The 12841-nt window shown below is 42.2% G+C and overlaps 1 protein-coding gene across 1 annotated transcript in view; it reads right to left on the bottom strand.

Annotated features, from left to right (window-relative positions):
* Positions 1 to 12841, bottom strand: part of KCNH5 (potassium voltage-gated channel subfamily H member 5) — a 162578-nt gene that overhangs the window by 29669 nt on the left and 120068 nt on the right. The window contains exon 9 of the mRNA XM_072864508.1: positions 10556 to 10808. Coding sequence (XP_072720609.1) covers positions 10556 to 10808 — 253 coding nt within the window. The remainder of the gene's footprint in view (positions 1 to 10555; positions 10809 to 12841) is intronic.

Raw genomic sequence — 12841 nt, 5'->3', positions numbered from 1 at the left:
TTGCAACATTTCACTCAACTCTATTTTGGGAACACAGACCAGAGTAATAATTTATCCAACCTTACTAATTTTGGGAGTCAGAGGCTCTATTTCTCTATTTCCATTTCTGCTTTAGGTATTGTATCCAGTAAAAGATGGCCAACATTTCTCATGTAGAGTAAAATAAAATGTGCAAGTGCTTATCTTCATTTCCTTGTTTCAATTTCCCGTATAGCAGAATCAACCCTTAGAAATGTTATAACTGCATTCTCATTGAACTGCTTTTAAATAATTCTACATATTTTGATGTAATTAAAAAACCCTGCAATACCTAATACAGACGGTATAATTTATAAAACAAGTTGCTTTAAAACACTCTCCTTATCACAGGGCATTTCCTAGTAACATATCATTTATCTAATGTACTGTTTTGAAATTACCCTTTGCAGTTAATTGTCCTTGTCTATACCCACAGTTCAAAACCTGGTTTACAGACATACTCAGCACAGTTACATAATTTATAGAAAATAGACCATTTCTGAAATGCACAAAATTGCTTAATGGATTTGCTCTCTGAGGTGGACACAGGACAGAATCGAGCCCTGCTTTCAGCGGCTGCAGAGTGCAGTTAAAAAGACAGAATTCAATAATAGGGACTATTACGATTTTCCCACTGAAATGTGAGCAAAATACTTGTTTTCTTTCCAAATTTAAGGGAATACATAGCTAATTTAAGCCAAGAGGTTGAAAGCAGTGGATGCTCACTTTGAAACTCTGCACAATGGTGCATTACAGAATGTGTACCCAAACCACAGATAATGAAATCACCATTCATAAACTTGAGAAGATCTCATTGTCTGCAGTTCAGTGAGGCAGGGAACCGCACTGGGTCCCTCAGAAAGGCTGGGACATGATGAACTGAACCTATTCACTCCTCCATGAGCCATGAGTCACTGGATTTGAATGGTGAAGCTATAAGCAACTCTTACATTGTGGTTTATTCTCTTCAAAAAGTATAAAATCTTGGAAGCATTTAAGGGTTCTTGAATTTGACGTTTCCCCCCACACACTTCTGAGTCTCGTTTGCCTGTTATAAATGTGCTAAGGAACGTACTGAATGAAAACAAAACCAACCAGATTCTCCAAAACAACATCTTTTCTCATAAATAGAGATTAATGTACTATACTTCGTCCCTATTAACTGTAGTTCACTGAGTAGAGAGCGGTAATTATTCATTCAAGTTTAATTTTACATGGCACAACTAAATGAAAAAACCTTTCAGAGTTGCAACAGAAAATTTAACCGGTAGGTCTGAAACACCAGCTACGCAGAGGCACGTATACGTTGTATACTGGCACGACACGTGCACGCCTCTAGGGAAAGCCCGGCGCTGGGCTGGGAATAGAGAGGCACCTGGGGCTGATGCAGCCTGCAGACTTTTCAAAGTCTCTCTCTAGAGATTTCTTGAGGCCCCAGCATGCTACCTCCCAAATCTGCACTGCCCTGAGTCCTAGCAGTCTTACGACCCCTCCGGAATGGAGGCAAAGCTCTGGGAAGTCCTCCTGCCCCTGCTCTCACGGTGCCCGAAGCATCGCTGAAAAAAGGAACGCCAGGAAATTAGAGCGGGAACCGCTTGCATACATTTTGCAGTTGGTATGAGGAAAGGGAAGAGGAGCATTGGGATTTGGATACCGCTGGATTAAAGCTGGCAGGAACATGGGTGTAAGGATTTGAGGACTGAAAGAACCACGGAAATGAAGAGGACGTGGAGGGTGTTGGTGACAAGCATCATTTTTGCTGAAATAGCTACACCAGTATGATCCCAAACATGGACAAAAACTTGCTGGTGTATTACGTACACATGCCTATACATAAAACATATATATATACTCATGCGTGTTTGTATATATATTCAGAGACAGTCACATGGCATGTAACTATATAGTAAATAATGACATTTCTATACACTATTCCATCTTTTATATTATGATAACTCTCCCATACAGAAGCGGGGGGGCAGATGTTCTCCGCAGCCTTGCACCATGGACTGACTTGCCAATTTGTGAGACGGCAGCTCACGCCTGGACCTTTCAGGCGGAAAAAATCTTATGAAACTCCCCAGGAGCTTGCTAAGGGAATATTTTTATTCCCTTTATTCCCAAGGACTTTTTAGTCCTTGAACTCAGAGAGGAAAGACTTGTTAAACAGCATCTCAGAACCCATATATATGGGTTTAACCAGCTGTTTACAGCAGTTTCAGTGCAGAAATGTTTCTCCAATTGTTATTTTGAAATAGGTAACACTATTGCTGAGATGTTCAAAGAGCTGAGCCGCAGTTTTCGGGGTTGATGTGGCCTTTGGAAGCTCCTACTGCATAAATAAATGGGGGGAAAAAAATTCACTTGGGGGGGGGGAATTTGTTTAACAACAATTGTGAATTTAATCAAAAAAAGAAATAAAGCTTTGTTAAACTTACAGGCCAAGTATAAGGAGGAGACTTCATGAATTCAAATTCCCACACAGGCAGAACAATGTGATGTCAAAAGTTGGTAGTTTAATGGTGTCCTCTAATTTGACTCACCTGGAGATCGGTAAGGTGAGCTGGGACTGGTACATGAGCGTTGTTTTAGCTTGGTAGCAGATGGACTGACACGGTGGAGTCACAGAGCAACTGTCGTGATAGTAAAGCAGCATCTTAATTCTGCATCTGTTTTCTGTACTGGTGGATGAGAAGCTGGACATGAGCCGGCAATGTGCGCTCGCAGCCCAGAAGGCCAACCGTATCCTGGGCTGCATCAAAAGCAGCGTGGCCAGCAGGTCGAGGGAGGGGATTCTGCCCCTCTACTCTGCTCTGGTCAGACCCCACCTGCAGTACTGCGTCCAGCTCTGGAGCCCTCAGCACAGGAAAGACATGGAGCTGTTGGAGCGGGTCCAGAGGAGGGACACGAAAATGCTCCGAGGGCTGGAGCACCTCTCCTACGAGGACAGGCTGAGAGAGTTGGGGCTGTTCAGCCTGGAGAAGAGAAGGCTGCGGGGAGACCTTATAGCAGCCTTCCAGCACTTAAAGGGGGCTTATAAGAAAGATGGGGACAGACTTTTTAGTAGGGCTTGTTGTGATAGGACAAGGGCTAATGGTTTTAAACTAAAAGAGGGCAGATTTAGACTAGATATAAGGACAAAAATTTTTACAATGAGGGTGGTGAAACACTGGCACAGGTTGCCCAGAGAGGTGGTAGATGCCCCATCCCTGGAAACATTCAAAGTCAGGTTGGACGGGGCTCTGAGCAACCTGATCTATTTGAAGATGTCCCTGCTTATTGCAGGGGGGTTGGACTAGATGACCTGTAAAGGTCCCTTCCAACCCAAATTATTCTATGATTATATGATATCTATGTAAAGGCAAAATTTATCCTTCTCCACATGGGGACAAAACTGAGCTAAGAAATATCCTAGTAGACATGAGAACTTGATGGGGCCTTTGGGAGAAAGTTTGGGCAGGCAGTGCAAGAATAAATTATTGATGGAAAACAGCACTTAGGAAAAACACATAAAAGGGACCAAGACTTCTTCTTAAGGTGATAAGGTGTTTTTCTGTGCTGTGCAGTCTTAGCTAATAGGCCAGCTACCCTTCCCCCCATTTTAAAACATCTCCAAAGTCCCATCAGTCACACTAGCAAAAGCCAGACGTGATGAATAATGTAGGCTTTCCACCATGATATGCTCAAATCTTCTGTTGCTTATGAAAAGCAAAGGCTGATTGTGTTGCAGAATCAGTAAAACTGTATCATGTAGAGAAAATGTTCATCTAATCAGCTCAGGTACCAATAGCCTTGAAGTGACGGCAGCATGCATGGAGGTGGGGGTCAGCGACCAAATATCAAGTCCCTGCAGCCGTAATTACATATACTGGTATGTGTATTCATACAAATACATCTGCCCGTGTCTATACATCTGCAGTGAAACCTCTGGCTGCAGGACAGACAGATCTCCAACTGATGTAGAAATCCAAGGAGCAAGGAGGGAATCAGCTGCTGTTACCCAGAGCAGCACACAGCTCTGTGAAGGTTCAGCGAGTAGGTAAGCTCTGCAGCTCCTTGCCACAGGACATCAAGGATGGCTGCACAGGTTTACAAAATGACGGCATGGATTAATGCAATAAAATCCATCTGTGGCTACTAAACACAGAAGATTTCCCTCTGGGTGAGGAAGACCTTAAAACACAATTTAATGGAGGGTTGGAGAATATTCTGGGGAAGTGTCACTGTTTGCTTACTTCATCTTCCTACTTTCTCCTGCACATCTGCTATTGGCCATTTTTGGAGACAGGTTACTGGACTGGCTGGATTTTGGGACTTAGATAATACAGCTGTTTATGTCTGAAGAAGGGATCTGGATAAGATGGGGGTGATGTAGCGGTGCAAATTCATCAGCTGCCTCCTGCCAGCTGGGACAGCATTGCTTCCTGTAAGCACAGCCTGTGATGTGCAGAGATGACGACTAGACTGTGAGAGAGGGCTCCTCACCTCTGTGAATGTTTTAGCCAAAATCTCAGCCTTTCCTACGGTATCCAGAAGGGCCAGAACTCCCCTGAAAATCAGATCAGAGCTGAGCACTGACCAGTCAGAAATCCAGCTCTACAGGACTGCACATTAACATGTGAAAGGGCAGAATTGTGAGAAAAAACAGCATTTCTACCATTTGAAATATTATCAAAATAGCCAGCAAAGAAACAATAATAAGAGTCTGTGCCAAAAATCCAAGGTACTTTGCATTATTTAACACAGTGGAACCTTCCCCATCTGCACCTAAAAACACAAAAGAAATTTACCTTTCTTTCAGCATTCAGGACTGCTGCAGGAAGAGCAAAAGGTCTATACAGATATTCTCCTGTTAGTGAAGGGTTTATGGTCCCCATCTCTCTCACTTTTAGTGCAAGTCTCCTAGTACTTCGTATTTTTCTAGAAGCCCCAGTTCCTGGAGACAGGATATCTCCATTTTTATTTTATACAGAAATAAGTTTCTATCCTTCCTGACTGAGGAAATAAACTTGAAAGCATGACCATTCCCACCATCTTCAAAACTCATAAGGCAAATCAGATTGCCTCAAACTGTTAGTCTGATTTAAAAGAAATATATCACATGATTTTTAAATAATTCTCCTTTTCTTGCGCTGCCAAGACTTTTGAGCTCCTGGGTTTGGCAGTGAAGTGTGCAGGTCTAATTCAAAAACATTTCAATTCAGTGAAAGGAATCTTTCTGACATTGGAGGCTGCTGGTCCCATCTACAACACACCAGCTGGCAGTAAATTAAGATTGATGTTTCTTCTTATAGTTAACTATCACGCAGATAGAGACGAAAATATTTTAAATTTACAAAATAATGTGAAAAATTGAATGTTCCCTTCAACTCTGTCAGTAAGAACTAATAGCACTTTTGAACAAGCATCAGTAGGACTAAATCTTACATGGTACTACCCAGACCTGCAAGATATGACTTATTCCAAGGCACATGCTTAAGAAGAACTGCACAGTGCAGAGCAGCATGTCACATTGGTTCTCAGATGAGTAATCCTTCAAGTATTTTGCAAAATACTTTAAGATTCAGCACTTAAAAACCAACCTGCATCACACTAATTATTGCAGACCTGCTAGCTGAAAAAAAAACAACCCTTTCCTTTATGAATCATTTTCCTCTTAGTTAATTTAGAGCTTTAACTCATTGGAACAAAACGGACTTCTCCTATAGATGAAACAGGACACAGGTTGTTCCGTAAATTGCTACCAGGTGCATGTTACTAACCTGGGGAAACTCTCACAATTAGTCTGCCTTGGTTTACTTCACATGAAAACCAAAATAATTTCAGTATAAAATATCAAGAGCTGATTTGATATAGGGGCAAATTCTGCCACCTTCATTCCACTTGAGAAGAAACCCAAGCTGCAAGAAAACTAATTAAAATCACAGAATTAGCTACTAATACTATGAGATGGAATTGGGCTGACAGTTTTTCATGTTATACAGTGCATCACACACGGTCAGTCTTGTCCTGCACAAAGCACATGCCCAGCTGTATAACACAAAGGAAATTCAAAGTGTTGATGCACAGATCCCAAATATCAAATTACTAATGTCCACAGATGAGAGCTATGGAGCATCTGGGTCTCCTGCTCACCTAAATGGGAGCTGCTGCTTGCTCAGCCTCTAAAGAACTTCCCTCTGTGTGATTTGGTAGGAGACGTAATCTTTTGACCTCCAAACCCATGTAAGATTAAGAGTAGAAAAAGACTCATCCCTATTTTCAGCTGTCATACCAAATTCAAGAAGACATGCCACTTGCACTCTTGCTTTCCTTAACTCCTCTGATACTGAGTAATATCCCCTTCCCAGACCAAACACTTGGAAAGAATTCACGAAGCAGACCTTTAATAAGTGAAACTCTGGCTTGCCTATAAACAATAAAGCCAATACACAATAGGTTGCACTGGGACTATATGCAGAACATGCTGAGAATTAACATGCAACACATAGAGGCAAATAACAACTTAATTGAATACGTATGGGATCAGGACCCTAAGTGTGGCTGAAACATGAGCTATTAAACCTATATTCATCCTGGCTTGACTATCAAAATTGAATTCACTCAGCAGCAGCCCCCACTAGGATTTCACTGCTCAATATATTTTTATCACTATGCAGTTTGAGCAATATTTTTGATCAATTCCTACAATCAACATTTGAACGTGGTGGGTCATTATTTCTCTGCTGGCAAAACGACTTCTTTAAACCTTGTTAATCAATCTGCCTGGTTTAGAGTTACTGTACAACTTAGGCAGTCAGCTGTGCAAATAGCAGGAGCTGGAAAGCAGCTTCCAGAGACACTTAGTTGGCATCACCACGTACATGAAACTCCTCGCCAGGAGCAAATTCAGGTTAATTGTGGCACGGTGAATTGTTAGGTGCCCTCTGCTAGCAGATGCCTCATTTCCTTAGCCTGGGGGACTTCAAACCCCCAGTCCTTCCTGAGACTTCTCCGCTGATAACACCTCCCCGTGCAGAGCAGTGGCCGTTAAATTGTTTACTCCTGCTTGAGACGGTGGAAAATTACTGATATGCCTTCTCAGGGTCACCTCACTTGCCAGGAAAGTTTTGATAATTAGAGACAAGACTGTTTGCTCTTCTCCATTATCCTGGCAACTGCAGATAAGTTATGTTAAAATGACTGGATCTTGTTTTCTCCAGCGAAGCAGCACCCCAGCTCTGCATGTGGTGCGCTCTCTGCTACAGCAGCAGTCAGTACCTGCAAAAGGTGGGAGACCGTCCTCGAGAAATGGAGATAACTAATGAGGGGAACGTAATGGGGCACCTGGGTACCTTCATTAATGAGTCCTATAAACTGCAGCTCTACAATTGGATTCATTCTCCTACTGTACCAATTTCTGTAACGCTGATTACTGCAGCAGCTGGGCATTTAATTACGCATAAATGAGAACAAAACCAAACTAGGGAAGAACAAAATGTCACAGTGCTGCAAGTTGCCCTGTCAATCACTGGGTTTCACCTGCTTTTGAGCACAAGAGATGCCAAAGCTGGGGCCATCGAGGCAGGAAAACTGCTGCTGAACAAAAGGATGGTTGTCTCCACAGTGGAGCCTGAAGAAAGCACCTGGATGGGCTGCCAAGTCTCCTGAGAGACTTCTCTCCGTGGCTGCGAGGGAAGGGAACGTGATAAGGGAAGATGGAGAACAGGAAAAAGCAGCAACATTGCAGAGAGTGATTCGTGCTGGGACCTGAGGGAGGACAAAGCCCTGCACTTCGGACAGAAGCACCCATGTAAGAGATGGAGAATGCATGTTCTTAACCTGTTTTGGTGTCCCTACCTGATTCACTTTTCTAGGATATCCCACTTTTAAGAATACACCAAAACTTCCAACTGCGGGTGAGCATGGTAAAAAAAAAAAAAAAAAGAGGACACACCTTCTCTCCTTCTCTCTCTCTCTCTTTAAGCAAGGCAAATACCATATTCAATAACACTATACTATTAAAACAGTAACTGCAAAGTACCAGTTCCAAAGCAAACTCAGGAAATGGATGGCTCTGCAAGGAGATGCTGGCAGACAGCATGTCCTGCCACGCTCCTGCTCCCACAGAGGAAATTAATGAGGGCAAGTTTCCAAAGGATACTTATCGGTTTTCCACTCTAGCTTACTGCTGGGGGATGGAGATGGACAGACTGGTAGTACAACCCCAGAAGTTGACTTTCCCTAGGAAACCCAGTGTGATGGCAGATGCTTGGAGTATTCAAAGCAGGCTACAGAGGTTTTCACGTTATGTAGAGGTTTTTAAACCTTGTCTCCCCCTTAGGCAGATTCACTTTCCTTCTGCTTGAACTTCTCAAGGCAGAACAGATTGATAAGAATTATGTTCTTCACCATCTGATGTGCAGTCGCTATTTCAGGTGCCACAGCTGCCACTATAAATGTCTTTGCAACTATATCTGGGAGAGATTTTCTTCCACAAGTGAATTTTTAGCAGACGACATCTCATAATTACTCAGTTCACTATTCTGTTAAATAATCTGTCAGAGTATGAAAAAACTCTTCAGTGTGCTCTATGACTAGAGGAAGCAGTTTATCTTGCTTTAAGTTACATTTACACATTCTGCTAATCCCTGTAGTACACAATGAACATAGCCCTGAGTCATGGGATCGCCTCTTAGCAGCCATGGCAGAATGGAAGGCACTTTCGGTAATTAAAGGTAATTCACTTTAACTAGATATGGTTAAAGGTCTCTCTAGTGAAATGGAGAATATCTTAGACAGCAGATTTACCATATCTACAAGGTAGAAACAAAAAGTTCTTACTGTCATTCCAAATACACAATATTCATTAGTAAATGCAATAAAGTTTTGCATGTAATCCATTTAGTGATGGCTTCTAGTTCAGTAAATTACATATTTATTGGGGTTTTTTTTTCATTGTAATACCCAGAAAACCATTTATTTGTTTAAATGCTGCTACTTACTCTTAAAGCTTTTGTTTTTTAAATAGCTGTAAGCAAATATAAGATATCGTCACTGAGATTAATAATAAAAATGAAATGGTCCAGTAAGCTGAAATACAACGAATATTTTACTACGGAAATTGCAGATTCAGGAGCTTTCACCATAATGACTTCACGTCTGAATACGGAAACAGAGTCATTCTTACATTAAATCTCCTTTTTTAAAAACCTTAGTATGTACTAGAATACAGAAAGCTGCAGCAGGTATTTCGAAAGAGCCTGGATGTGCATTTTCCTGAGTTCATGCTCCCCAGCTGGGAGGACCCAGGTTATGCCCGCAGGGAGCCATCCCCATGCAGTCCCATCCACACACCTGCACACTGCCCAGTCCCACCCTGGTGCAGGACACGCATACACAGGCTTGTACGGCAACACGTCAGGAGTCTCCTTCAGCTACATGCTTGTCCTCATTTCTCCTCTCCTCCCCCTTGCTGCCAGCTGGGAAGGAGCTGAAGCCTTGATTCACGACCAGCAGTGACTCCCCACATCTGCCCTCGTACCACTTGCCAGCACAAATCCCAAGTGTAACCCTCATCTCCCAGCGATCGTCCCCATGAGATACAAGAGGGACCCATGGAGCCCTCTGGAGCCACCCTTACAGGGAAGAAGCAGTACAGAGCTTCACTGGGGTCTGAGAGGTCCCCTAGGACAAGGCTACCCATCGGATTTGCCCTCAGGGAGCCACAGCTCCAGTTGAAGGGAAGGCAAATAGCTAATATTCAACAGGAGACAAGTTCTACAATAAATGGGTCTATTTTAAACAGGCAAGACAGACTCTGGATGGTTTTCATGCAAAGCCACCAGTTCTTCCTCTACATTGTTCTGCCCTTGAGGATGATTCCTGCCTCAACACTAGTGCTGACCACTCAGTCCCACCATCTGCTACACCTTTCCCAATCCCATACAAGGTACTGAGGAGTCTGCATTAGGCTCTTTCCCACCCACTGCTGGCAAACCAGACACCACAGCGGGGTGACGGGGTGATAAACCTGGAGCTCCCCCATTACTCAGACTTCTCACGACTGTGGCTGGATAGATGGTGCATCCCTATCTCTTTGCATAGTCAGATCAGACTATTTATTTTCTGTAAAGCCAGTTCACTAAAGCAACAATTTTGCTTCCTTGTAGAGACTGTTTGTAGGTGTTATTCTGGGCTAGAATACAGACAAGGTTAATGTGGAAATCCTCCTGAGAGACTAATATAAAACAATGTGCCTTCCCTCTACCAGGCTATTTAAAAGATGTCAAGCACATAGATGCCATTCTCTTCTGCTCAGAGACACTGTAACTGTGACCAGTGAGCCATACTGGGCAGAAAGAGAATTCCCAACGGCATAAAAGATGAAGTGTTTGCTTCTAGAGTTTGCTTCTCTGGAGACATGGCATCTCCATCTTATGACAACCACCAGCCTCCTCTAATCCCAGCTGATGTTAGGCAAGACTAGTTAATATCCGAAGCTAAGCAGAAGGCAAATATATCCAAACCACTAGCATTTCAATAGAGATCACAGTACCTAAAATAGCCACCACCTCGTCGTCCTGGATGACTTCTAGGGATCCTGAGACCACAAAGCAAAGAGCATCAACGCTTTCCCCAGCATGATAGATGAGGTCCCCCGGGGCACAATGGATCGTCTGAAACTCCACAGCTAGGGCTCGCAGGCAGCCGTCGCTAGCCAGCCGGAAGGCAGGGTGCTCGTTAAAAACTTTCCGGTTTAGGTGCACACAAATATCTGCTCTCATGTCCTTTGGGCAAATTGAGAGAACCTGAATAAAAGAAAGATGAAAAATAATCAGCTGGGAATATGACACTGGGCCAGCGCGTGCTTTATGAAATAACTGGATGGATGGATCTCGAGATCCATCCATCCAGTTATTTCATAAAGCTTCTGGTGAGAGTTTTATCCTGAATTGGGGTAGTCTTTTTCTACCCATCTACTGCTTTCACTGCAGCTTAAAGGGTGATGTGGAAGAAGGGACTATTCTGTTACACTGTTCTCATTCCTAACAGTTTTCACACTTGTTTTCCAGAATTGCAGGTGGCACTAGTATGTCCTGTTTGTGGATATCCCTCCAGACTTGGTGCCCAGACTATCTGCCCGCTGCTACGCTCAATCCCTGCAGGAGCACAGAACGGACGCTCAGAGCTGAAGGAGCTTGAAGACATGCAAAGACAGACCATTCACAATAGAAAACACCACATTTTGCTCACATTCAGAAAACCTAGTCTTCAAAAGTCTTGATGTAGATGACCACTTACCGACACGTATCCAAACACACCCAGGGTTTAGTTTCAGTGCCGTACAGACATATAATAAGTAACCTGCCCTGGAGGGCTTACAGACTAGAAAATCCAAAGAGTTTGAGATTAGAGCAAAAAGAAAGTATTATGAAACCTTAAGAAATGTAAAGTAAAGGTGAGTGAAAAACTGTCCTGTGAACGTGAAGATGTCTTCATAGCAGATCAATTAAATAAGACCTTCAATTAATTTCTTACCTTAAATAGGTTTCCCTATTGAAATAGTAACACAAATACACCTGAAGAAAGACAGTGAAAACCTGTGGGTCTTTTAGGTTTATAAACTGTGTGTTTAATATTTGCACATCCCCCTAAACACACTAACGTCCTTATAACCCTAAAATGCATGGTAGCTAATAGCACTGAGAAACATATAAAACCTTTTAAAGTTTTCCTAAGATAAATAATAGAAAAGAGCATGAGATTGAGAGCACTCTGGAAGTCTCATATAAAGAAGACTGCAGATCAATAGTACTGATTAATTTCTCGTTGTATGGAATTAATCTGGCAGCTTGCTTTTCAGACAGTGTGAGAGACAGGGACATTGGGTCAATGTGTTGACTACCATTGAATATTAGCAAACAGAGGGAGATTCTGGTAACCCTTTGAGGCAAATGGTCATGTTAATCTTGAAGTAAAGCCACGATTTTAATTTCTGTTTAATGCAGAAGAGGTACAAAACATATTATTGTAAAGTATTACTAAAGGTCCTAAAGCAGAGACTGGGAAAATAGTAAACAATTTCCATTTTAATAATAACATTTAGTCTCTTTCTTATTTCAATAGATCCAATTCCTTTGCGGTCAAAGATATAATGAATGCAAAAAGGTGAAGTAGAAGTTATTCTCCTGTCCTCTGTACTACGACAGTCTGAGGCTAGAAGGGGCTACTGCAACCATCTGCACTAACCTCTTGCACTCATAATTTTCATATCAATGCCAGAATACCTGTTAAAATTATAGCCTAGAAGGCCTTCATTTAATGTTTTCAAATGATAAAGGGTAGTTGTTCCAATGGACAGCTACTCTCTCTTTTACAACATGTTCTGTTTCTGAACTGATTTTTTTTAAATTTTCAGCCAACAGCCAGCGGATCTCATCATGTTGCTCAGATAAAAGACCTGCAATCATCGGAAATCTCTTCCACGTGTAGGTGTTTATAGAATATGACCAAGTCATCTCTCGATCTCATCTGGAATAAACAAGAGAGATGATGCTTCTTGTGCCTAACACTATGAAGCATAGTATCTCTTTGGAAACTTCCCCACAGCATGAGGTTTTCTCACTTACAACCACCTTCCCAGATCTACCAGGTAATTAGTTTTTATTTGATTCAACACAGGATAAGTCAATTTGGCTTAATGCTATTTGTCTGTAACAAAATGTTGTACAGAACACATTAAAATACCCCGCATAAGTCTCTTTTATCATAAAAATTAATAATAAAAACATTTGACAAGACATATTCTCTGTAAACCATCATTTGCATCAGTAAGAATGTC

Source organism: Ciconia boyciana, chromosome 6 (assembly GCF_034638445.1).
Source record: "Ciconia boyciana chromosome 6, ASM3463844v1, whole genome shotgun sequence".
NCBI lineage: Eukaryota > Metazoa > Chordata > Aves > Ciconiiformes > Ciconiidae > Ciconia > Ciconia boyciana.
This window is presented reverse-complemented; position numbering and strand designations above follow the sequence as displayed.